General features: G+C 38.0%; 1 protein-coding gene across 1 annotated transcript; it reads left to right on the forward strand.

Annotated features, from left to right (window-relative positions):
• The first annotated feature begins 829 nt into the window (after nucleotides 1-829).
• On the forward strand, nucleotides 830-25776 carry LOC135481523 (cadherin-87A-like). The gene is made up of 41 exons (XM_064761331.1): nucleotides 830-1019; nucleotides 2132-2204; nucleotides 2786-2881; nucleotides 3200-3333; nucleotides 3963-4037; nucleotides 4453-4542; nucleotides 4906-5010; nucleotides 5407-5544; nucleotides 5770-5895; nucleotides 6118-6196; nucleotides 6590-6720; nucleotides 7148-7342; nucleotides 7895-8059; nucleotides 8937-9095; nucleotides 9392-9471; nucleotides 10715-10841; nucleotides 11275-11314; nucleotides 11593-11664; nucleotides 12015-12073; nucleotides 12544-12616; nucleotides 13151-13317; nucleotides 13825-13954; nucleotides 14426-14574; nucleotides 14858-14996; nucleotides 15920-16150; nucleotides 16771-16934; nucleotides 17187-17333; nucleotides 17807-17926; nucleotides 18502-18679; nucleotides 18925-19151; nucleotides 19563-19742; nucleotides 20190-20312; nucleotides 20716-20884; nucleotides 21413-21691; nucleotides 22387-22673; nucleotides 22943-23034; nucleotides 23815-23907; nucleotides 24121-24232; nucleotides 24750-24880; nucleotides 25307-25338; nucleotides 25622-25776. The coding sequence occupies exons 2-41, from the start codon at nucleotides 2141-2143 to the stop codon at nucleotides 25642-25644; spliced, it is 5181 nt and encodes a 1726-aa protein (XP_064617401.1). The 5' UTR covers nucleotides 830-1019; nucleotides 2132-2140; the 3' UTR covers nucleotides 25645-25776.
• The last annotated feature ends 369 nt before the right edge of the window (nucleotides 25777-26145 follow it).

Raw genomic sequence — 26145 nt, forward strand, 5'->3', positions numbered from 1 at the left:
TTATTACGATAGGTTTACAACCAGCATATTTGTATGTTATCAAGTTGGTAATATTAATAACTACCATGACCATGTCTGTATGTATATATCTCTACCTACAGTGCATGTAGGCCTACCGGACTTTGTATAGAAAATCTTCATACAGTCGTCACCTGATGATCTTCCTACCTTGTTTATATCGTAAGAATGGATAATTTTCCCTGATTTCCAGGCTTAGCTGCTTCTCCTCTAGCTTCAGCACTCCATTCCGCCACTATTTTCCATTTCTGAAACACCCTGTTCAAGTAATTGTTCCCGAAAAAGTCCGGAAGACGCCCTGCGCTCGAATGACGGAGGCGATTCGGGACAGAATGTGGTGTTGCCCGTGTCAGTATTCTTGTCGGCTCAGGCGTACGGCCCCAGACCGGTTTTCGTACCTGTTGTTTAAGTACAGAACCATTCAACCTTGTCACGCCTGCCTTTCCCCCATTCACACAGGACCGCCAACCGGTACTGGTGGCAGTGCAATCCTTCACTTAATTTTTTAAATTATCGGACAAAAACTTTTCTTATTTACAACATTCATCGTTTTATTGGATAATTAAGTCAAATCAATATGTATTTCACATATGTGGACAAGACAGGTAGAGTTTTGAGATTACTTAGACATTTTTAACAGAAATACGCAGTACATATTTCCGATACTAATACCAGTTTAGCATTTGAACATAAAATTGACCCGGGGAATCGCGCCGGAACAGCAATGTGTAATGTTAATAATGGAGCTATTTTTGAACTTGTCAAACCGGTTTTCTGTAAATCTCATAACTTGTCTGTCAACGCAGAGGGAGGTTAGGTGTGCGCTAAACACGGGCATATATGTACCAATAACCTATAGCTGGTGATGGCCGGGGTAGTTGTTCAGCTCGTGTTATAAGGCAGGGCTTCTTTCTCTGGATTCTGAAGGACTGATAAGAAACTTAAATCTTTCATGAGGAAAGATTCTCAGCCTGTTTCAGTTGTGTTGCTGTGTCTTGAGGGTGAGTATTGCGATTGTTCTGAATATTTATATTTATGAAACGACGGTGGATATATATGTATATACTGATACATATGTGGGTATTGGAATCTGTGTATCGGACTAGGAGATCTCGAGTTGTTCACAAGATTCCAGTAGCATCTGCTACAGCTGGTAGGCCTACATGTATATGTGGTAACTTTTGCAATAAATTAAACCGTACACGTACTAAATAGAAATATCATTAAATATCGATACGGTGTGCATACAGATGGAATTTCATCAGGTTGTTGTTGTAAAGCTATTGTGTAATGTATCATATATTTGTGTTGATTAAGACTATATTTAATTACTGTATTAAGGCAGTGTTGTTAAACAAATTGACCAGTTGTGTTGTAAGTGAATAGTTAAAACAACAGATGACAGTATGGTATGGTGGGCATTTTTGGAGAGATCTAATTGAAGTGGTGCTAGTGTGGTATTTAAGTATTACTCACTGTATTGCTTTAAATACAATTCCCTTTGAGACAATATGCTGTTGACCGTCAGCAAATACAGTAAGACCGTTTGCATCGTCTGTTTGTTGAAGACTTGTCTTCCAAATTATAGTGTACATATCTGTACTACACCAAATATGCAAAAGTTTGTCAGTAACTTGACATACATGGTTTAACCCAAGTATCATCCAATCATAAAACTAACTCATCATTTGAGTGAAATTTTTTTTTAGTTCATGACATAAAACAAGAATCAAATAAATAAATAATCATTGCGAATTGAGTTCATGATGCTGATTTGTGTGATCTGAAAACTGAACAACAAATGTAACCTGTTGTTTAGTGGTAGCAGATAGTAACAGATTTAACACACTTGAGGCCTTCTTGCAAGAAGGACTGCACATCTTATTTCACTAGCCTATAAACCATCCATTTAGCACATGTCAGTTAACAAGGATTTATCAACTATGTATGACAGAGAAAAGCATTCTAATACAAAGCTGATAAACCAAGACTAGAGAGTCCCTTGATTCATTTATACCACATTAATAGTGAACTATTTATGAATATAGCATTAACACTTATCATTTCTGTAACTAATTATTGAAATATTTCTTCCATTTGAATTTCTTTTCAGACTCTTGAGATGTCTAGAGTCACATCCCTGGGTGGGGCCTGTGTATTAGGGATAGTGCTGTTGACACACACGGGTAATTAACCCTCTTGCTACACTTATAAAATAATTTTCCAAAATTACTGTCACTGAATTATTTGTTACTCATTAATTTTTTAATTGCGTGTTTCACACAAATATGTTGACACAACCATCCACAAATCTGTGTGCAAAACACTGGTGAAGAAGAACGATCCACAGATAGCAGTACATTAAAAGGCCTTCCAGCAACCTGCGGATGGTCCTGTGTTTCCCCAGTGCCCTGCCTGGTGTGCTCTGACCTTTGCCTGGTTCCTCTGACCTTTGCCTGGTTTCCTCTGACCGTAATGCTGGCCACAGTCATATACATGAAACCAATCAAATAAATAACAGCTTTTTTTTTTTTTTTGTCCTTTTTATAAGCAAAATAGTGATGATGTAAGTAAAATGAGTAAGAACAGCGAAAATATTCTTGGAGCTGACATTGGTAGGCTGCGGATGTTGAAAAAAGTGATTAGATTCAGAAGGCTTGTAAGATAATGTAGGAAATGGCTTAGAATGAAGAGAAATAACTTTATGAATTTCCAAAATTATTTGGACTTCACACTTCCAAATTATGTGTATATTTTTACCTTGCAGCCCTTGCGGTCAACAAAGCTCCGGTGTGGGATATAACATCCATGAACAAGATCAGAGAGACCTTCACCAAACAGGTGTATGAAAACACAACAGAAAGTAAGGCTAGAAATAATACAAGATTTACATTGTTTTGAAAGGGGCTATTATATTGTGATTTTCTACAGACTCAGATGTTAACGTGTGCAGTGTACCGTAGTTCTTTTATATCATTCTGTTCTTGCATGCTGAGCATTTTACTGTCTGTACTGGCAGATATGTAGATTTTTTGAAGCCTTGTGACATTTTTTGAATGTATGTTCAGTATATTTCTTAACTTTATTTTCCATGTTCTGTGGCTATACCTTAATAATAGCCTTGAAACAGATTGTTTAAATATATATTCAGTACTGTAAGTTTATCGATATTATTCTGTAGATAAGCTGTTGGGTACCCTGCTGGCAAGGGACCCCGAGGGTAAACAAGTGACCTATGGAGTGGACAGTGAGAATACGGTCAAGGTCAATGAAACTACAGGAGAGGTCAGGCTGGCAAGGTTCCTGGACAGAGAGGTCAGTTCTGAGTGTAAAACAAATCTTCTCACACACAGCATGAATTATCATACCTTCTGTTTGTATTGATATATTTAATTTATTGTGTTTTATGCTATGCATGAGAATGTTTTACCCATATGCTGATGGCCAGCGTTATGGTAGGTACATGTTGGAGGAAATCGAGCTGAGTCTCCCACCAACCCACAACAATCCACAGGCTGTTTTCTTTTTTGTTGTCTGGATCAAGAAATCTTGTTTGCAACATATGTTGTCCGTGTGAGCTGGGCTTTACAGCCATAGCTGTACAACATGGTGTATAAATGTAACTTTACAGCCTGATTCATAGCTGTACAACACAACACATACATATAACTTTACAGCCTGATTAATAGCTGTACAACATGACGCATACATGTAACTTTACTGCCTGAATCATAGCTGTACAACACGACACATACATGTAACTTTACAGCCTGATTCATAGCTGTACAGCAGTTCTTGCCTACAGCATCACCCCTCAGTTTCATGGGAATTTTATTAACTATATAACAAAATACTGTCTGGTTAAAAAATTATCACTGACACAAATCTAGTTAATGCCTAATTTAATATATTATAATATAAATATTTTATAATTATCCTTACAGAAAGGTGACACTAAAGTTGATGTGACATTTTATGCCCAAGACCCACTTGAGCCTGGATCTAATGTTCGAAATACGGTATGTGTGTATGAGATTATTGACACAGTTATCATTGTTCAGGTAAATAACTATTTCTGCTTCTAATATTGAATAATCTCAAGTCATTTTGTGTGTTCCATTTGCACTATAAAGAGATAAGAGTTTGATAGCGATCTAGCTCGGATTGTGTCAACTTGAGAAATTCAAAGAAACAGCTGCACTGACATTTGTTACTTTGTTTTACTTCTGTTTTTTCACTCCAATGATGACATAATGTACACGTTTAAAAAGGTGAATGAAGTGTTGAATGACCCAGAAAATATGTATCTCACACAAAAATCCATTGGTCAAAGTTTGTTATTGTTATTTGGGAAACAGTTCAAGAAAGAAGGATGTTTTTTTGTGCATTTCTCTGTTTATGTGTGATTCTCTTATGACATACCTGTATTTTCAGATTGATTACTTCATTAGGCTTGATGTGCAGGATGTGAACGACAATGCTCCGGATTTCAAAAATCTTCCCTACGGTGCCAGTGTGAAGGAGGTCTGTCCACTTGGTTAATTACCTTATCTACAGACACTTTTACTGGCATATCCTTTCTACTGTTTAACAGTCTCCATCTTTGGTCTATTATAATCTGCCAAATGTACCGTAAATGAGCACAAATTTTGTCCATGACTAACTTGTCCATTATTCCTGATTCTAAGAGTTCTATTGACTTTAGAAAGGTGCTTTGAGGTTTGCTTGGAACATGGGATGATATTCTACTAGAAACCAAAAATAATATTATGTGACATTTATAAAATACTTTTTTTACTGCTTTATTTCTGAAAATATTCCCCTTTAAAATGTAGAGTGATTCATTATAAATATTCCACATAGTTATTTGTCTTCTTTTATCTTCAGAATGGCCCTGCCTTAGCTACTATATTTACATCAGTTAGGATTGAGGATTTAGATGATGGCTACAATGCTGAAGTCTTCGTCAACTGTTCAATATTTGATGAGCAGGTATATTCACTCATTCTAACCGTATAAATAAACATATATAAATTCTGACTCCTAGCTTGTTTTTAAGGTCAGAAAAAAGTAGATCGCTTCTTAATTTCACTCCGAAAAAGCCTCATAATGTACTGTAAGGTAGGTGTGTAAGAGGCGTATGTGCTGGCCGTGATTGACAGAGAGGCAAATGATACAGAGACATTTGTAAATTTGGTATAACTATTTTGCATTTGCACAGAGTAGTTGTAAGTGGTGGTGTTGTAAAATTTTAAAAATATCATTATTGCTAATGTATAAATCCCCAGAGTATACTCTCCATTATTTATTGTTGTGAGAGCCTAAAAGAAAACAAGTTATATATTTGTGTAACCCTCTCTAATTTTTTCATTCATTCAATCGTTTTAGAGTCGGATAGGTTGTGAAAAGTTTGGCGTGTCAGAATTAAAGCAGATAGCTCCCCGTGTCTACACCTGTTCAATCTACACAAAGACATCCCTCGATTATGAAGATCAGAGTTCATACATTGTCACTCTTCTTGCCTGGGTAAGTTGATATTTTTGTGTCTCTCTTTTACCTGATTGAACTATAGAAAGGTGTGAAAAAAGCAATTTTTCCTGTACAAGTTAAATTATAAAACAGAATTGGCACACAAATAAAGCTGGAGAATATTGACTAAGGCTTTGTTTTAGTTATGAGGAGTAACTATTAATATCTTCTTAAATGTAAAGGTAATGCTACGGTTACAATTTTTTGTTGTTACGTTTCCAGGACAACGGGGTGCCCCGCCTCAGCAGTCAGGTCAACATACATATCAGAGTGATTGACGTTCAGGACTCTCCTCCTGAGTTCTTAAACACACCCATCAACCTGTACACCAATGAGAGTGCAGCAATTGTAAGTAAACCAACCAATCACTTCATTAATTAAGTATGTAAAGCTAATTTATAAGGTAAAGGAAATATGCAATTCTTATGTCAACATTTTCAGATTGATTTTATAGCATAATACTTTTAATATAAAAAAGAATGAAAACATACCAAAGTATTTTTAAGGGCCAATTTTAGTATTGTTGTGATCTGTTAGTGTAAACATTTGTTTGCTTTTTTTGACTTTCAGGGCTCTAAAATAGGTGAAATTCAAGCCCGTGACAGGGATCAAGGGAATCCAAGACCTATCAAGATCGTGATGTTGTCAGGTAATGGTCACTTCTTCAGGAAAATGGAGATATATTTAAACAGTACTTTTCTATTCTGTGCCGGCTAATATCCAGTGAATTCTGATATCTGTCCTAATCATTTCAGAAATACACTTTGTAATTCACCACAGTGTTAGATATGCAGAATTGTACTGGTCTGAAGTAATAGTAACTCCAGACATTGAAGGTATGATGGTGTTATGATCTATATTTCACCATATCTATGTAACCATCAACAGGTATATCACTGACGACAGACAAGTCAAAAAAATATAGAATTTACATGTAGAATGGCTTCATCATTGGAAGCTACTATCTGTTTCTTCCTTTCCTATGCTATACAGGCCTGTGGTTGTTTATGGGTATTGTAATGATATCTCGTTTTGGTTTCAGGCACAGATTTGTTTGAGTTGAGTCCTCAGCCAAGAACAAATGCTTCTCAGCCTGTGTACACCTATGATGTCAAAACAAAAGGCACACTTGATCGAGAGCTGCTTCGAGGACAAGCAGCATTTGATGTTCGGGTATGTCACCCCACAGAATTCAGATGTTACAATAAATCACCTATAATTTCATGGCATTTTCTCAACAACTAGTCAACCTTCTGGGAAGAATCATGGGAAGTTTTGTCTGATTAATGGTAGTTCAAACCTAAAACTTCTGTGAAATCTTAAGGGATGTACCCCCCCCCCACCCCCAACATACCTCTGGTACATTAAGTGATATAGTTTGGCATGGACATAAAATCCCTGAGAGATGCATGGTATTGATGGTTTGATGTGTGAATGTAATAAACTCTGTACCAATATTCAATGCCATCTAGTTATTCTTTCAGGTCTGTCTTTCTGCAGATATGTGTACAGCATATTTTACAAGACTATGGCTATGTGAGTAAAATAATCTAAATTATTTCAAGCATTTATCTTTTTATTCTAATTATCTGATTTTTAGGCCATTGAGCTGCAGAATGGAGTGGAGACAAATGTGCACACAAATGCCACTGTGCTGGTCAATATTTTTGACATAAACGACAATGCACCCACGTTTGATCAGATGGCATATTACATCAATGCCACTGAGAGTGTCCGTGCCACAGATAACACACAAATCCCTGGACTCACCATGACTGTCCGGGACTTGGATGATGTGAGTAGTTTTCTACATTCCCTCTGCTACAAGGACTTCTTCATTAGCTGGACAAGAAAATATTCTGACCATGCCTTATTCTTAGTATTCTTCTTTGACCGTATAACCACATTAAGTTATTCAATGGTTTTGAGAGTGAAAATTTGCATTATCAGTTCTTCTGTATGAATTGTGTGTCTGTCAAGTCACACTGGTAGTGTGCACAGCATGTATTACAGTACTTCACGCTCACACAATCATATGCATGTCACATGTTATTTTGTTGTAGTGAGTAAAATGAATCCTATGTTTGGGTAGCATCATCTAAGAGTTAAATGGGTTTGCAATGTGACATTTTGTAATTGGTGACATGTTTGTTTTTGTGATGTTAAAAACAGTGTGACATGGGGTTATAATGCAAAAGATTATCAGGATATTCAAAAGGTAACGGAGCAGACAATGTTATGTTATTGCATATGATATCAGACTCGCTCATCGTCATTTACTGATAAGGTTAATACAACATTATTGCCTCTCATCGTAATTAATAAATTTACATCTTCTCATTTTCAGGCTAGCAATGCAAGGTTTTCTGTGTCCATCCAATCACAAACATTCCCAGGAGCATTTGCAGTTTCTCCGACAAATGCCACCAGTCAGGGCCCATTTGCATTGGCTGTTATAAATGCTGACTACATGGATTATGAAGTTGAAAACTACCGACAGCAACAAGTTGTGGTGAGTCACTGGCATACCTGTATCTAGATTGGATTGGCTGGATACATGGGATACGTTTGCATCATTGCTAACTGTGTTGTGTACTCGTACCTTGATTAGCATGGTTCTGATTACTGCTTGCATGTGGTTAACTTAGTTGCTGTTTTACCTGTCTTGAAGGATTGCGAAACTTGTGATGCTGCTTAGGCACCCACAGAAATATTACAGGACTGTAATTAGCCATTTGCCCTGATACTGATTTCCATACATATGATCTAGATTAGTGGTTAATGCTGCTTGCCTTTCATTGGCAGGGATACTTCAGGTCCAGATTTAAAAGTGGCCATGACAAGGCAATGCTCATGTGGCCTTGACTAGGCTATGCTCATGTGGCCTTGACTAGGCTATGCTCATGTGGCCTTGACTAGGCTATGCTCATGTGGCCTTGACTAGGCAATGCTCATGTGGCCTTGACTAGACAGTGCTCATATGGCCGTTTTCATAGTCTAATATTCGTTGAAGGCCACTTCTGTTCCTCCATATTTTGTGCACATATGTAGAAAAGTCTGTCAGTAACTTAATTGACAAAGGTCTGTGGTTACCCCAGGCATTCTGGTTACCTCCATCCATATTCCTAACCGTTAATAATTCTTGTATGTTATTACACAGTAATTAAAATTAAATCACTGTAATCATTTTTTTGTATATATATATAACATTTTGTACATATTTATGTCATGTCAACCTGATGAATACTGCTTTTGCTCCCTGCTTTATATTATGTAAATTTTTATGTGTTTTTGCATGATAACAGATCATCTCATTGTTTTCTGATTTATGTAATATAGTACTTGCAAGCTGTGAACATGTGTGAAAAGTTCTGGCTTTATTTGTTCAGGTTGTGGCCCGTGAATACGGCACTCAGGCTCTCTTTAGCACTACAGCCACAGTGTTCATTTCACTGATTGATGTCAACGACAACTCCCCCAAGTTTGAACCAACTTCCACCATAAGGATCAACGAAAACGAGGGACCCATGAATATCACTCGTGTCACAGTACGTACTTAAAACTGTATTGTTCAGAATGTTCTAACAGAGAACTATCCCATGATTAGTATTCAAATTAAATCCCTGCTTTAAGTCAGAGGTTTGCTGAATGCAGTTTTCTTCTCGGCTTTGATCATTTTCTGCCTATCTAAACTAAATGCTTGTCTCTAAAACATTTATGTCTTTCTCCTCCCTTTGTATATTAGTTATGAAATATTTGTACAGACTTTTCAGGTTTTATTAAATAACTGTGCAAAATCAAAATACAGGGATACTTAAATAAATATAACTTTACATTTTTCTAGGCTACAGATGCTGACAGTGGTAGTTACGGCCAAGTAACCTACAGCATCGACAGCAGTTCAGACAGCGAGATAAGCGAATAGTAAGTGTAAATGGGTGATATATTAGTGCTATTTACCTCAGAGGTGGAGAGAATTTCCCTTTAGTCTAGAGGTAAATGCCTGGGAACTAGACATGTAATTTCTATGGATACCGTCGGAAAAATTAAGAGCATTGTTGTGTGTGATAAATGTGGAAAGTATGTTAAATATTCGGGGGGTACAAGCAGTGTTGGGACACATTTGGGACGGCACCATCCTGCAACCCGGATTGACCGAACGAGTGACAAGAATGAGTGTTCGACACCTGACAAGGATCAGAGCTCTTCCTCTCCTGTGGCCAGTACTGCCTGAAGGTTACTTCGGATCGACATACACACATACATGTAGTTCAACACGATCTAAAGTCATCACTGACAAAGTCACCCTCTTTATTTTGAAGGATTTGAGGCCTTTCAAAATCTAAAACAACATAATTACAGTGCTTTTCTGTTCCTTTTCCCCATCTGATTTGTTACAGTATGTTAACTAGATTGTGCCAAAGAATCTTGGTTTGTTGTCAACTTGCCATGGTAATTACTAATTAATTAGACTAATTACTAATAAGATGTCACTTGGACTGGTAGGTCAGTTTACACTTACCAATGGTGCTACACAGTACATTATATGCACTGCCCATCAGCAGTTATTTATCTGCATGACGAGGGTTTTATGCATTAAATAAATGTTTGAGTTTCATAATCCTAAGAGGAAGAAATAATAAAGTATTACTACGTACTACTTTAATAACCTGTGTCATTGTTGCTGATATAAAGTGAAAGTGCATAATGTTTTCACAATTAATGCTTTATTTTTGGAGACTTCTTAGCTCCCAACACTGATCTAGTTCTCTGTAGAAGATGTGAGGCATAGAAAAAGACGAGTAACGGGCAATATATTGTGATACGTACCGCACGGAGGTTTTCCAGTATCGTAATATATTGCAATACAATTTTAGGGGCAATAACCACCCCCTACTGGGCACTTTAGGATCATGAAAGTTGAATCCTTGTTCATAATATGAGTTATTCCAGACAAGTAATTTTATAGAAACCTTTTCTCAATCTGACTGCCATTGAGTTCTTTTAAGTAAAAATATTCTTCAATAGCATTTTCCCCCTGTGCCCAGTTTACTTCCACCATAATATTGGCTACCATTTTTAAGGAAATATTCCTGAGTCCTGCATAAAACATCAATCAAATAAATAATACAGTTCAATAGTGCTTAAAACGACCGTATTGTTTCAGTTTCCAGATCAATCCCAACACTGGAGATGTTCGACTTGTGAAACCTGTGAACTACGAGGAAAACCGTGGCTTCGCCATCGTAATTACTGCATCAGACGGAGGTTCTCCCAAGAGGACAGACAAAGTGGTTTTATACGTGTAGCCATCCAGAATGTAAACGACCTTCCTCCAGTGTTCCTTGTTAGGTCTTACGAAACCAGAATCACGGAAACGTCCGTTGTGTTCCAGCCTGCTATTACAGTGCAGGTATGTAGATGCAGTCATATTGACATGGATTTCAGAAGGAGAGAGAGGAGGGGGGTGATTAGTAAAGATCAGCTATTAAAAATCTTTATTAAGATATAAATATGTATAAATCTTTTAAAATCAGATTTTTTTTAGCGTTAATAAGTTATCCTAATTTCTTCAGAACTGCTTTAGGAATAAGGTATAACAATCTAGAAATTGCTTTTTTCTTGTACACTGTTTGTATATATTCGTGTATGCTTGTGTGGATATTTTTTTTATAAAGCACACTGTTGGTAATTCTGTCTTCAATTTTGATCTCTGCTTACTTTTAGGAGCACGTTATTGGCTATCACAAGTTTTGGTCCAGGAATAGTATCCCGTAACACATTACCTCTTTTGTGTTTTCCACCAACAGGCTGAACATGAACACAGTTTACACTTGCAGTTTAAATAATTATGTGTGATTTTTTTTTTTTTTGAGCTGCCTAAGATGCATTGTCCAGGTTGGAAGGACATCGCAGTGTCGCTCAGCAACTATGTATTGTGCGAGTTTTAATTTATGCTATCTTGCAGGCGATTGACAGAGAGGAAGGGGCTCAGCAGATAACCTACAGGATTGTACAGGGGAACAATTTACCCGGGTGGTCCAGCCTTTGTGGTGAATCCCAGAGATGGGCGTCTATCATTGTCCAGAAAAATTAACTTCAACGAAACCCCCAATGGTCAAGGATAGTAAGTTCTGAACAGATTTACGTACTGTAGCCTGCATCTGAACAGTTACCGCAAAGCCCTGAATACATGTTTGCAAAAGTGATGTTTACAAGTTAGTATTGTGTATGTTATATGTTTTGCTGGATATGATTTTCACAAACCTATACATGTATTGAGCGTTACTTCGTGATTTGCATCGGCAGATGATCTGCATAAAGCTTCGTAAACATTAGCTTGTTAAGTCTCTTTTAATCTGATAGAAGCTGGGTGATATCAGCTTTGCCTTCAAATGTTACTGAAATTTACTACATATAAAAGATTCTGATCTTATTACCATTTCAGTTTTGATGTGGTAATGAAGCAAGCGACAATGGCAACCCGCCAATGGCAAGCACTGTTACTGTCAGGGTCAATGTTCAGGTCAGTTATTATACAACTTCTATGACTGGCAGGTTTATTGATGAGCATTTCTTGTTTTCTGTGTTGTGTTTACCATATTTCACCGTAAAATTTCTGTTGATTGTACTGATTTAGCTGAATGTGTTCCTATTAAGAATGTAGTAATTTGTAGATTGGTTATTTCTGTGAAGTGTAAGATTTGATTTATGAAAGTTGGTGCAGTCTTAGATTTCAAGCCTATTAATTTACTGTATACAGCTGGAGGACCAGACAAATATTTGTGAATTGTTTATGCACATTTCTTGATAATTCAGTGTGAGGTAATGCATATGCAAATGTGTACTTAAAAAAGTGCCTTTTTATGTCTTTGGCTTATGGAAAGGGTAATTGGCAAGAAGTAATAGTGAAACGCTCCTAATTGCAGCTATCGGACAATCTTGTGACAATGGAAAGTGCAGTGTTTTAACTTCTTTTTTTCTGTCCACAAATAGGATGAGAATAACTTTGACGCTCGTTTTGACAGATTGGTGTATTCTGTGTCTGTCAGTGAACTGGCACCCAGAGGTGAGTGATCTTCATTATCATACTCTTGACACTAACATTGTTTACCGTTTGGTATGACTTGCCTCAATTGGTCAGGCTGTCCAGCATATTCTTTGACCCTTTTAGATTGTACAATATGTGTATATCTTTTTTACTCATTCCGTAATGCTGGGCACTATCATGATGGATGTGAAATATTTTTCAGATGAATAAATTGAGTAATTTATATCATCCTCAATCAGAGACCTGTTTTAATGGGTCGGAATTTACACCAGTACGTATCAAGTTAGGCAGTAGATGACAGAAAGCTCAAACATTAAATGGTCATCTGCCTGCTTCTGATATAAAAACCACACACTCTGGGCGTTCTGTTTGAATACACCTTGGCTGCAGCTTTGAATCAGGACGGTTGTCAGGTACATGTACATGGCGATGGACTGTGGTTTATGCCTGGCACTCCGGTTACTCACCTGAAAATGGTCAAACACCAATCAAATACAGCTACTGTAGGTACGTTGAGCCAGATGTAACCCCATGTGCTCCCCTCTGTTCCAGGTTACAGTGTGATCAGGGTAAATGCCACTGACGAGGATGCGGGAGAGAATGGTCGACTTAGGTACAGCCTGCAGGGCAGTCTGGGAGACTTCTCCATCAACCCTCAGTCTGGTCTCATCACTGTCAATAACAAGCTAGACTCAGTCAGAGAACTTTACAGACTCATCGTAAGTCAACTATTATATTTTTACCATAAATCAACTGCTCATTTGTTTCTATTTCAAAGCCATGTACACTTTTCAGGTTTACCAGAAATGAACTGCTTGTTGCATCTGAGTCAGTGCCTTACCTTTCCACTAAGGTTTAAGACATCTGCTTCTTTTTTCTGACGTGGACAAGGTGGTTAGTGTCAGCCTTTCACAAATCTGGTTGCTGTGTGTGCATGTATAGCTCTTGCAGGCTTCCTCTCCTGACGTACACACAACGTGCAGATGGTTGTGAGTTCCCCCTGGTCTCTGTCTGGTTTCCTTCCACTGTAATGCTGGCTTTCATCATAAACTACGTCTGATCTCAGAGTCAGTGCCATATATGCCATTCATATTTACCATAAATCTGCTTCTTGTATCTTATCCAATACCATATTATATTTATTATTCAGGTTTACCATATCTTCTTGCGAATAATTACATTCTCTGCTGTCACCAATTACGTTCAAATTTTTGTTGTTTATACAGGTTGTGGCCACGGATAACGGATCACCCAGACAACGTTCAAGCTCTGCCACAGTGAATGTCAACATTCTAGATAAAAATAACAAACTTCCATACTTCCCAGAAGCCCTTTACACCACAACTGTGTCAGAGGGTGAGTCAGCAAATTCAGTAGCTGAAGGATACCAATTCACTGATCTAATTTACTAAGCCATCTACACCATTTCTACTGAACCCTTCTCCTGTCTTCAGTTCAGACAACTAACCCAAGTTAATGGGCTGGTCTGTTAATAGAATATAGTGCCTCCATGGCTCTACAAAGGACCTTCTTCAAAAATCTTGTTAAGAGTAACCTAATGCTAACCCAGTGCTATCAGAAAAAATAGGAAGCCTTGTAGAATTTTTTTTATTCTGGCTGAAACTGATGTGTGATTTTGAAAATAAGAAAGAAATCCCATCAAACACTCTATAAAAACCTTACTTTAGGGCCGTTGTTCGGATGGTCAGTCTTATTCCAACTTATGGACAAATTTTTGGTCATGGCCAGAAAGTTTAATACACCAGGAACATTGGCAAATGAAAATGTTACTCAGTGATATCTGTGTTACTTTGACTTCATCTATAGGAGAGGCCGCAGACAATGTAGTGCTGAAGGTATCGGCCTCCGACCCGGACCAGAACTCCAGTCTGATCTACTCTATACTCAACGACACAATTCGAGCAAAGACCCCCCAGGGGGCCGAGTTCAACAACCCATCTGTCTTCAACTACAAGGTATTTTTTACATTTATTTATCAAACTCATTGTGCTTTTGGTTTAACAGACAGTTGATGATGAAGCTGGTTCATGGTTTTGAAATTGGCATGATTGCTTACCATCATCTGATTGTGGCCATCGTTTGAATCTTGCTATCATCTGATCTTGTCTGTCAACAGAAAATGGCCGTCAGGTGAAATGGATCAAATTACTCTCAAATACTATAGCTAATGTTTTAATTTATCCTAATACCACATCCATGTGATATTCATTGAGTATTGTTTTTTTATCTTGTTTCCAGCAATCTTTTTACATTGATGGTGACGATGGTGAGATTCACATTCGGGATAAGCTTAGCTACGAGCATGTGGCAGAGATGGACTTTGCTGTCCAGGTGCGCGATGTCTTTGCAGAGACCACGTTGGAGCAGACAGCAACAGGTAAACTCAACAATCTTTTCATACCCTATAAGTTACTTTTAAAAATCATACAGTGTAGCCTCTCTTATAGCACGCTGCTTTGGGGACAGGCTTTCCTGAGCATTTTATAGGCTGACTCGGGCTATAACAAAATGACATTGGTATCCAGAATATAGCCTACAGTCTATCTTACACTTCATGATTTTGACGTTGAAGTAAGTTTTATTGATGCAAAATGTGTTTTGTAAAAAGCTTACTTACTGTTAGTTTACTATAACCACGTAAGATTTATGTTACCTGAGGATTCAACTAGTGTTCTACAGTACACAAATCATGTACGGAACATGAGTATCTGGGCACCGTCATGTGAATCATATCCCATAAAGCTAGCCTGGCATAGTGCAATGTTAAACATTTCCACAAGCTGAATTCAATTAATGTAGTTTCGTCCACTTTGTTTTTTAAAATAGAAAAGGCTACAACACTTGTGGTATCGGCTTCATCCATGTCTGCTCGTATCAGAAGTAACTTACGGAAATTATATGCGTCAGATTCAAAATGGCTGACCGCACATGACTCAACCCAATCATGTGACCGCGTTATAGCTGACTAAAAAAATAACAGTAGTAAATGAAGCGAATGATGTCTTTATTCATGTGCAGTTTTAGCTGTTGTCATTGAAAATTTAGGCCTTCTTGCATGAAAACACACCACAGATTCTTAGGGGACGAGATTTGGCTGGCGTTATATCCGACATTATTCATCAAGAACATATTCAACATTTTTTTGCCAGTTTGAAGTCATTACTATTTAAACAAATGCTAGCACATTGAATGGCCAGACAGTTTCATGGAAAAGTTGGTATTTTGTGCATTTACCTCAGAGATATATGATAAGACTCTGACATATGTCATGGTACCATTCTTCTTTTTTCATTTGTATAGCCTCTGTGAATATTCGTATCTTGGGGTCTGTGGATGCAACCCCGCAATTTGTGGCCCCTTGGACCCCAAAAGACCCCACTTACTACTTCACCATCCCAGAAGAAACAGCCATAAATAACCTCATCACCACTCTGGTGGCAACTGATCCCATTGGTCAAAAGCCAATTCAAAATTTCAAAGAAAATGTCACTGTTGATGAGCGTGACTATTTCACCATTGATTCCAAATCAGGTGAGGAAAATGAGTGTAACTATTTCACCATTGATCCCACATCAGGTGAGGAAAATGAGTGTAACTATTTTACCATTGATCCCACATCAGGTGTGGAAAATGTACTGTAATTCTTCATTCTTTTCATATGTTTACACCAAGTATATTTAAGCATATTCTGAGGGCATTATTTTATGTATGTAATGCTAAAATTATACTATTTGTGAAGCTCTGAAACTGACCTAGCCAACCAATATAGTTTTGTCTCCAAAATCAAATCGAAAAGATGCATAATTTGCGCTGAATTTTGCTATTTTATATGCGAACAATTTGAGGAATTAGGGTATTAATTTATTTGATTGGTGTTCAACACCAGACTGAAGAATTCTCACTTCTGTGATAGCGATCAGGTTTGTGAGAGGAGGGATTACCTGGTATAACCCACTTCCCTGAGGATTTACTGATGTAAATCCTCAGATGAAAGAACCTGATAGCGACACTGAGCCAGCTCTTTAAACATCTGAACCAGTTTATTTTTACCGTTCCAGGTGAATCTTCCCAATCAGTGTGTACACACATTTAATGATACCCGACAATACTTGTTGACATAAGTAAAATAATTGTTGCCGTTGTTGTTACAGGGGCATTGCGAGTAAATGCTCGTCTGGACTACGAGCAGTTGACCAAGCGCGTTCTGCCAGTGAACGTGATGGCCATTAGTGGGGACAGCAAGAAGACAGCCTTCGCCAGGATACGTATCCAGATACAGGATATCAATGATAACAGACCTGTGTTTGACATGGAGGTAACAACCTGCTGATGGTCAGAGGGTTTCTCTGCCCGGTCTGCCTCTCAACATAATGCTGGCCACAGCTGCTAATATGGCTTTAGTCTTTAATGAGTCATCCTAAATGTTAGGCTAGGCTTGCTGTTCTTCAGCGTAATGTTTTTCTAGTACTCTGAGTTTTGGGGAAAATTTAAAAGTAGAAAGTGTACTAGTAGAGGCAAGTGCAGACACTGAACAGGAAATATGTATTTTTTGTTGTTGTTGTTACAGAGATATGATTTTGAAGTGTATGAGAACCGGGAGTACCCATACCTGATAGGTAATGTGTATGCGACAGATGCTGACTCTGGGGTGTTCAAACAGATCACCTATACTCTTGGAGGACAGGGGGCAGAAAACTTTGAAATACTAGATGGTGTAAGTAATCATATTTGCATATCCTTCCTTGTTGTCCATTGTTTTGTATGCTTACATATACAAAGACAGTTCATATGGCCAGACAAAAATTACAACCCACATTGGTTTCGAGACCTGGTTTTCATTATTTCGATTTTGGTGCATTTTTACAGTGTTCATTTTTATCATCAGATGATAGTCTGAGGTCATTCTTTTGGATTTTTTTCTCTTCAATGCTGCACTCTAAGAAGGTATTTTCTTCATTAATGATAAGAGATAGACATGGCTATTGAACCAGTCTTTCTCAATATGAGCTTTTCATTGTTCTGATTTGGTTACCATAACACATCATTTTGAAGCTTGTATGCACATGTGTATAGTAATACATATACCGTAGGCATTTAGTGTAAAAGAACAGGCAATGTAGACATAATTTGTATCGAAATCAAAGCCTCTTATTTTAAATTTAACACTTTGTATTCTGGCATCCTCAGGGCAAGGTGATTGTTGCAGAAAATGGCGTGCTGGACCGAGAGAAGAAGTCATTGTACCAGCTGACAGTGACGGCAACTGATAACCCTGGAGGAAGGACCCAGAGACAGGGATCAGCTCAGGTAAGCTACATGTTACCACACCTCTGTGATAGAAGCCGGACATTTTATACCAGCTACAGTGAATGACCAGAAACATTGCATATACATATAAAGTGCTTGTCAAGGTGATAGAAAGTTATTTCTGATTCTGAAACTTTGAGTAGGATGTCATCCTACCGTCAAAAAAACTGAACTATTGAAGCATCATTCTCAGAATCAGGAAAAGTGAGTGACATACTCATGGATGAAAGTCTCTGTCAACTGCTAGAACAGCAAATGTCATGTGTCTTGTGATTTCAAAACTATTGAAGAGTATCATCATTTTAACTTGACATTTGAGCCATAGCGGGTTACATTCTGGTTATATTCATTGTTGATTTCTTCCATTTTAGATTATATTTGATTCACACTGAGTTTAAGCTCACATTTCTCTCCTTATTAATTATGATGAATAATTTTATGTGATTATTGTTATTGATGTTGGTGTCCTTTGCGATCTTGATCACAGGGTGCTTGCCTCACAGCTTATGATCACGCTTGGTTCTGTGAAAACATTAGACTCTGTATTTTTTTTTTTTTTTTTTTTCCCCTTTTAGCTAGTGATAGTGATTAAGGATGAGAATGATGAGACGCCAAAGTTCACTCGTTCATCCTACAGCTTCCTGACAGTGGACAGCGCACTGGTAGGGTCCAGCATCGGTCAGGTGGAAGCTACTGACCTGGATACAGGGCTTAATGCCCGAATTTTTTTCAGCATGAATTGTGACAATAATGGTGAGTATACATAAAATTAGAGTTGAATCAGAGAATATGCCTTTCCTAAAATGTTCGTATGTTTTTCTGTCCCTTTTTATAGTCTGTATTTTCATGCCATTACTATACTACTTGAATAGCATTTCTCTTCCATCCCTTACACAGAAGAAAAATACAAACTGTTTTAGATCAGATCAGCTTTATACTGAAAATGTCTGTTCAGATGTTCCTGTCACGTGAATGTTGCTGTTTTTGTTTTTTTTCAGCCAACTCGCTGTTTTCCATGAATTTCCTGAATGGCGAGGTGATAGTAGAACAATCTCTGGAGGGTAAACGTGGGGTGTACTTGTGTCGGGTGTCTGCATCTGACAATGGTCGTCCCCAACTCTCCTCCACAGTCTTAGTCCAGATACAGGTCAGCCCTGCCTCAGATAACGGCATGCCTGTCTTCTCTTGGCCATACACAGGGTATGTGGCCAAAAACGTTGTTGAGGTAAGTGCAGCCTGTTTACTGAATAGTTATAAGTTTTATCTATTGCTAACTACAGATGGATTATTTGCTATGTAAATGGCATCAAATCTTCCATCACTAATGATTGACATAACTGACTCCACAGCCTAGTAGTTATCCTGCTCGTGCAGCACAACAACACAGGAGCCTCTCACTAACTTGATGGCTGTGAGTTCAAGTCCATCTCATGCTGGCTTCTCTCCAGTTGTTGTGGGAAGATCTGCAATAACCTACAGACGGTTATAGATTTCCCCCGAGCTCTGTCTGGTTTTCTCCCACCTTGATGCTGGCTGCTGTGAAATATTCTTGAGTAGTCAAATAAATAGATAATAACCCAGTTAGAAGTTTGGGGTATGTTTTTATAATACGTCACCTTTATTATTTTGCACGCAGAATGCCAATCCAGGTGTGGAAGTTGGATATATTCAAGCAACTTCTCTGATGGGGAATGTGAGCTACGGCTTTGTGGACAACTCTGACATAGCCGTCACCAGCCGCTTCCAAATTGACCCGGACACTGGCAGGGTCACCACTATCACAAGCTTGGACAGGGAGGAGCAGGACAATTACGAGGTAAAAGAGGACTTGTGTTGAACTGAAAAGCTTCACACAAACACTAAAATTTGAATTTCAGCCACAGACGTGCATTTTTCACCTGCAGACAAGTGTCATAAAATAGTACTGTTTGGAAATTTACATTTTTCTGGTCAGGTATTATTCTGCCTTCCAAAAAATCCCACTATACCTTTCAGAGATCAGTATAGTAACACCCCAAAACAGGTAAAATAAGCCAATTAGTCATGATTGAAATTTTTGGTCATTTAGCAGAAGTTAAATGTAAGAACTTGTTTTAATCATTATCTAACTACTGAAAATGACGTCAGTCTCTGAGGTTAATTCTGACTTTATCCAATTTGACTGCAATAGCAAGCACTGCCTGACATTTTTTTCTGTCAGGTTTTGTTTTTGACATCTCTAAAATATGCAGGAATTATCAGTTTGTAATTGTTGTTGTTGTAGCTGTTGATCTATGCTCAAGTTTTGGGGAACTCCACACTTTCCAGCGTTGCTGTCTTGAGGATCGATGTTCAGGATGTGAATGACAACATTCCTGTATACAATGGAAAAGGCTGTGACCGACAGGTAAGAACATATTACTGGTTCTGAGCTTTATTTTATTGACAAGGTTAGGTAGATTTTCTGACGAATTTGCATTTGGACAAAAAAATACAGTTCATTGAAAAAATGCAGTTCAATGAATCCCAGTTAAATCCTTCACAATTAATTAATGGGTATGGGTACAGAGAGTCTTCATTGAGGATTGAAAAGTGTGTGTTGAATGCTCTCCTAGCTGGAAGTGTTTCTTGAAGTGTTAATTTCTGGGATTGTCTTAAGATTTGAGATTCAGAGGTTTTTCTGTTTGTTCTGTCCATTTTCCCTTTGGTACCCATATTACATCTTGCTTTTTAGTGAACTAAGGTGCTGTTATCATCTTTCGACATCGCACAGTCTTATAATTTATGATTAATAATATATTGTTCTTCAGATCTACGTGAGCCCACCGTATAAAGTGTACCGCCAGGAAGACACACCGGTGGGCAGGTCTATTATGAGTCTCAGTGCCTGTGACTCAGATGATAAGGCAAACACCATTACTAATTACAAGTTTGTAACCCGCAAGACCAACCCGGAGTTGTCTACCCTGCGAGAGGAATGTAAGCATTTCCTTCTAAGACAAGAAAAAACACTCATCTGAATTCTTGCAAAATTGCTATCCAATCCTGAATCAACAAAATCAATGAACATGTCACACTAGAGACTTCATTAAACTTTAAGCTGAACTTCTAGCTGTTAATGTTAACCTATTCAGGGACAAATAGTATGTCAAGCTATGTGTGACCATGTAGGCCATATCAGTGGGGATTTCCCTATCTGTCGCCTGAGTAAGGCTAAGGCTGTGGTACACCAGACTTGTTCTCCCCTCGATGGTCGTGGGCTTCCATCGGGCTCCGCCCAGTTTTCTCCTATCATAATGCTTGCCGCCGTGTATAAGTGAAATATTCTTAAGTACAACATAAAACATCAATTTAAGTATTCTCCCCTGAATAGATGAATATAATCTGTAAGGAGACATTTGAGGAAGTGTCCATTATAACCATGCACAAAGCCGATCCCCCTTGATCCCTCAGTGTGTGATAGTTATCTCCCTTGGTCATAAGTAATATATTTTTCCATTCCTGTAGGTGTAAGTCCTGGCAACAGCTCATTCAACTTGAAGAAACTTGACAACATTCAAGTGTCAATCGAGGTGAGAAGGCCACTGGACCATGAAGCTTCAGGGGGACCTGTTCAATTGCTGTGTATCCATGCCACAGATGCGAGGACTGTTGTGCCTGCTGGACGACGAAAACGACAGGCAGAACTGTATGACCAGCAGAATTTCACTGTTGCCTACATTGAGGTCCATGTTGTGGATGTCAATGACAATAAACCTATTTTCCCGGAAAAGACTGTAAAGACAGGTGTGGTATATAAATTATCTGACAGTTCTTAGATTTGTTAAAACATAAACTCTAAATGTCAGTATTTCCTATGAAGGAAAAACCTTTAAAAGAAATGACAACACTTGACCAAATGTGCAAAATCACATCCAAATATGCATTGCTTAAAAATGTATATTTGCAACATTGCATATGTTTCTCAGATATTGCAATTCAGTATGTACATATCGCACGCACTGAAAAAGTCCAAATCACTCACAAATAATTTCTATAATCTGAGAATTCACGCAAACCCTGCCATTAACATCGCGTAGCCCATGGCCCTATGAGAATTAAGCAGCCTCTGTCTGGATGGATTTGTTTGAGTGTTCGCCACCATGTCCACCGCCTTTGACATTTGTCAAATGGCAAGGTCACTGAAAGGCCACTCATGCTAAAATCTGAATAAGTATTTCAAGAAACTTGGTATGCTAGTATATAATCTGTACACTAAGCTTGTGAACTGAATGGTCTGAAGGCCAATGTCATGCAGATTTGGACAAATTTGTGGGCTGCTTTAGTGTTTTTTATAGTTCCAGATTAAAAGATGATCATGTACCAAGCATGTGAGAAAAAAATTGGCTTTGCCAAAAAACTAAAATCAGAAATATCAGTCCTGAATTTGTCTGAAATTTAGAAATTGAGTTTTGCAATTATTTTTGTTTTGTTTCCTACAGTTATACTGGAGTTTCCTCAGACAGATTCTGTTGTTATAGCAATGACTGCAAAGGATGCAGACTCCAGTCTGTTCAATAAAGTGAGATATTCCATCCAGAGCACGTATTTCAGAGGTCCAGACAATTCTGATCGCAACATCAGCATTGCTTTTGATATCAACAGTGTGACAGGGGATGTCACAACCAAACTGACGCGGTACACTCAGTTCCTCGGGGGTACCTTTTATATGGGCATCAGGGCAGAGGACAACGCAGAATCTGAATTCTTTGATACAGCTCAACTGCAGGTAAAGTCAGTTTGGTTTTATTTTTCTCCAGTTTAACTGCAAATATACCCATCTACAGGTTTGATTGCATATGCATAGTATCAACAGTCCTTTTCCACAATTAAAGTTTTAAAGCGTAAGGTTAAACTTTGTAAGAATTTGGAGGAAACGATGGTCTGTTTTGAAAGGTGTGCATTGTTGTTTGAAATGTGTGTGTCGTGCATGTGCCTTCATATGAACAGTCTCATATGAAATGTTGACATCCAGTGTTAATATTGTGTCTGTTTCAGATAACTGTACTTCAAGTAGGTCAGAGGTATAGGGTCACCTGGGATGCAACCAGCAATGCTGCTGACGCTTCTGTGAAGAACGCCATCGAGAAGTAAGGCCCAATCTGAGAATTTTATTCTGATTAACCTGGAAAGATGATAAATTCCCATTATATGAAGTGATAAGCAGTTGGTATTATGCAGAAACTTTCCTCTAGAAGAGAACGGCTTTGGGGACCTAATGGTTACAGCATCTGACTCAAACTTAGGAGATCTGGCATCAAACCCTGATCATACCAAAGGCATTAAAAATGGTGCTTGTGTTTGTTTCCTTGTGTGTCGCTATGCACTGAAAGGTTAGAGTGAGGAAACAGGACTGGTTGGCCTGGCGTTAATATAACGTGACTGGGAGAGGTGTTCTGGACTAGCGCAGTCTCAAAAAGGCACAGTGTATGAATGCACACCTTGTGTTATGACGTGACTCCTTGTGTTATACAAATTTTTTAGTACGATGTAAAAACCCAAGCAGACATACATCCATGCATACATACATGTGTACATGCATACCTACACCCATGCATACCTACATCCATGCATACCTTCATCCATGCATACCAACATGCATGCATACATACATACATCCATGCATACCTACATGCATGCATACATACATGTGTACATGCATACCTACATACAAGCATATCTACAACGTACCATACAGATGCTTCACAAGGAACATTTTTAGGGTTTATTGAAAAATTTGTTTGAAAATAACGAAAGTAGTTTCAGTCTTAGTACCTTTGGTTCGAACTTTACGCTAGGTATTGGGTATGTATCTGAACATGTCTTTGGATTTTTATAAAGCTATAACTGTCTATTTGTGTATTTACCAGGCAAATGCAGGAGGCTGTGAATGCACGGAACTGGCAACTTTCAGTGGATGAACTCCGCTATCATGTGGACAGCAAGGGAGTTAACTCTAACAAGTAAGTTTACTGGTCAAGATAACCTCAGATTTAGTTAAATCAAATATATATTTGTTGTAAAACATTTTATTATAGAGAAACAGTAATGAAATGCTTTTCACTAGGTTTAAACGTGGTGTATATGTAACCTAGCCAAGGTAAGATTGAGATGAGATGATACAACGCTTATGGCAATCACCTGTGTATGTTTAATTTTACTTGGTTATGTTTCAGATTTGACGCATGTTTTGTTGTTGTGGACTCAGAAGGACGTTCTCCCAGTAAAGATGAGGTTATAAAACAGATCCAGACCAGTGACATGAAAGATGAGCAATATCAGTTTGGTGTAAGTGAGGCATTATCTGGCTGAAACTGTGGTTCATTGTAGTTTAATTAAGTCTGATAACGTACACAATATTCACCAGTCACAGTTGAAGTTGACAAAAATGGATACCTGATACTATCAACATTAAATTAATAACAATGTTTTGGGGCTATGGGGTTCAAATCAGAGAGACCTTAGTAAGTTCCTGACAGTTTTGGTGTGATGATTTACTGCCTATGCTTCCTGTTTAATGCTGAGAAAAAAGACCTGAAAAGTGGTTTCTAAGTTCTTAGAAATAAGCTCAATTATAGAAATTAATTCTTGGGAGTTAGGCTATATACATGAATGCAAATCTGTCCAGATTTCTTTTTCATTTATAGTGTGTATCAAATGTTACCAGGAAAAAAGAAAATTGTTTCGACTGGCTTGAAAGGTTTTAAAAATACTTGGATATGTTTTGTTTATTACCTTGAAATGTTGTCTGAAGAATGTAGCTATAGGTATTTCAATGTACAAATCTTCCGTCGGCTGTTTTCAGCTGTGTGATGTGGCAACATCTGCTAGTCTTGGAGGCAGCTCCTCCTACTGGTGGGTCCTCATCGCTCTGGCCATCCTCATCTTCATCGGCACCCTAATCCTCATCATCATCGTCTTCATCCTGGCCGCAAAGTGAGTATATGCTTGTGACAGTAGTGGTCAGAAAACCATATTATTATCTCTTTATATACTGGAATATGTGAATATATGTGACCTGGGATGGAGAGAGATTTAGGGACACAATGTAATGCGAAAGTTGGTTTGTTAAAATAAATTTTCTGAGTGTCAGGACTGATACATATCTGTACTTCTCATGTGGGAAAGTCTCTCTTGTTGGGTACCCCACCCATAAAATTGATAGCCATCGCACAGGAAAAAAATTCTTGAGCACAGTGCCCCATGGCATGGAGCACGATCATATAAATCAGTTGTCACCTTTAAGCAGACAGTTTCTCAATAATTTTAACTGGGAGTTTTCCTTGACCACTAAATAGTGTTTTATACATGTTTTGTTGTAAATAAATCATAAATGATATTCTTTTTTATTTTAAATTTTAGTCTCCGAAAGAAGCAAAAATATGAGAGAACAAGTAAGTTTTGTCCTTTATAAATAACTGAAAAGTTTGCTTTATACCAAGACACCAGTGGCTAAATTGTGACTGTAAATTTTTGTTTTATTTTGTTTTGTTTCCTTAAGTTTTTGTTAAAAAAGTTTTGTTAAAAAACATCATAACCAAATATTTGAAATTTATGAAATGATAATTTTTTACTGAATTTACATTTATTCACATTACCATCCTTTCTGTGTTGTATTACATTTGGCTTTTGTAACATGAAACATCAAGACATGAACTTTCACTTTCCTTTTCACAGCTTTAATTCAGAGAACAGAATAACCGTGATGATGATTTAGGAGTAAAAAAAATTATGTAAGTACAGGTTTTTTGTTTCTGTCTTGTTTCCGGCATACAATAAGATCCAGTTTTCTTCATATAGGTTGTGACGGCCCTCCGAGGCTCAGTTGGTTAGTGCTCTAGGGCAGCGTAATGACTCAGGAGCGTCTCACCAATGCGGTCGCTATGAGTTCAAGTCCATACGTGGGAAGATCGGCCAGCAACCTGCGGATGGTCGTGGGTTTCCCCCGAGCACTGCCTGGTTTCCTCCCACCATAATGCTGGCCGCAGTCATATAAGTGAAATATTCTTGAGTACAGCCTAAAACACCAATCAAATAAATCATATAGGTTGTGATTTTAATTTGTGTTGACTACACTCTGTATATTTCTTGTATGGTCTAACTGATTAATATTCTATGATTACAGATGACTTCAGTTTTGAGTCCAAAAAAGAAAAGCATAAATCAAAATGTGATACACATATGATATACAGGGGAGAGGA

The sequence above is a fragment of the Liolophura sinensis genome, chromosome 1, assembly GCF_032854445.1.
Source record: "Liolophura sinensis isolate JHLJ2023 chromosome 1, CUHK_Ljap_v2, whole genome shotgun sequence".
Lineage (NCBI taxonomy): Eukaryota > Metazoa > Mollusca > Polyplacophora > Chitonida > Chitonidae > Liolophura > Liolophura sinensis.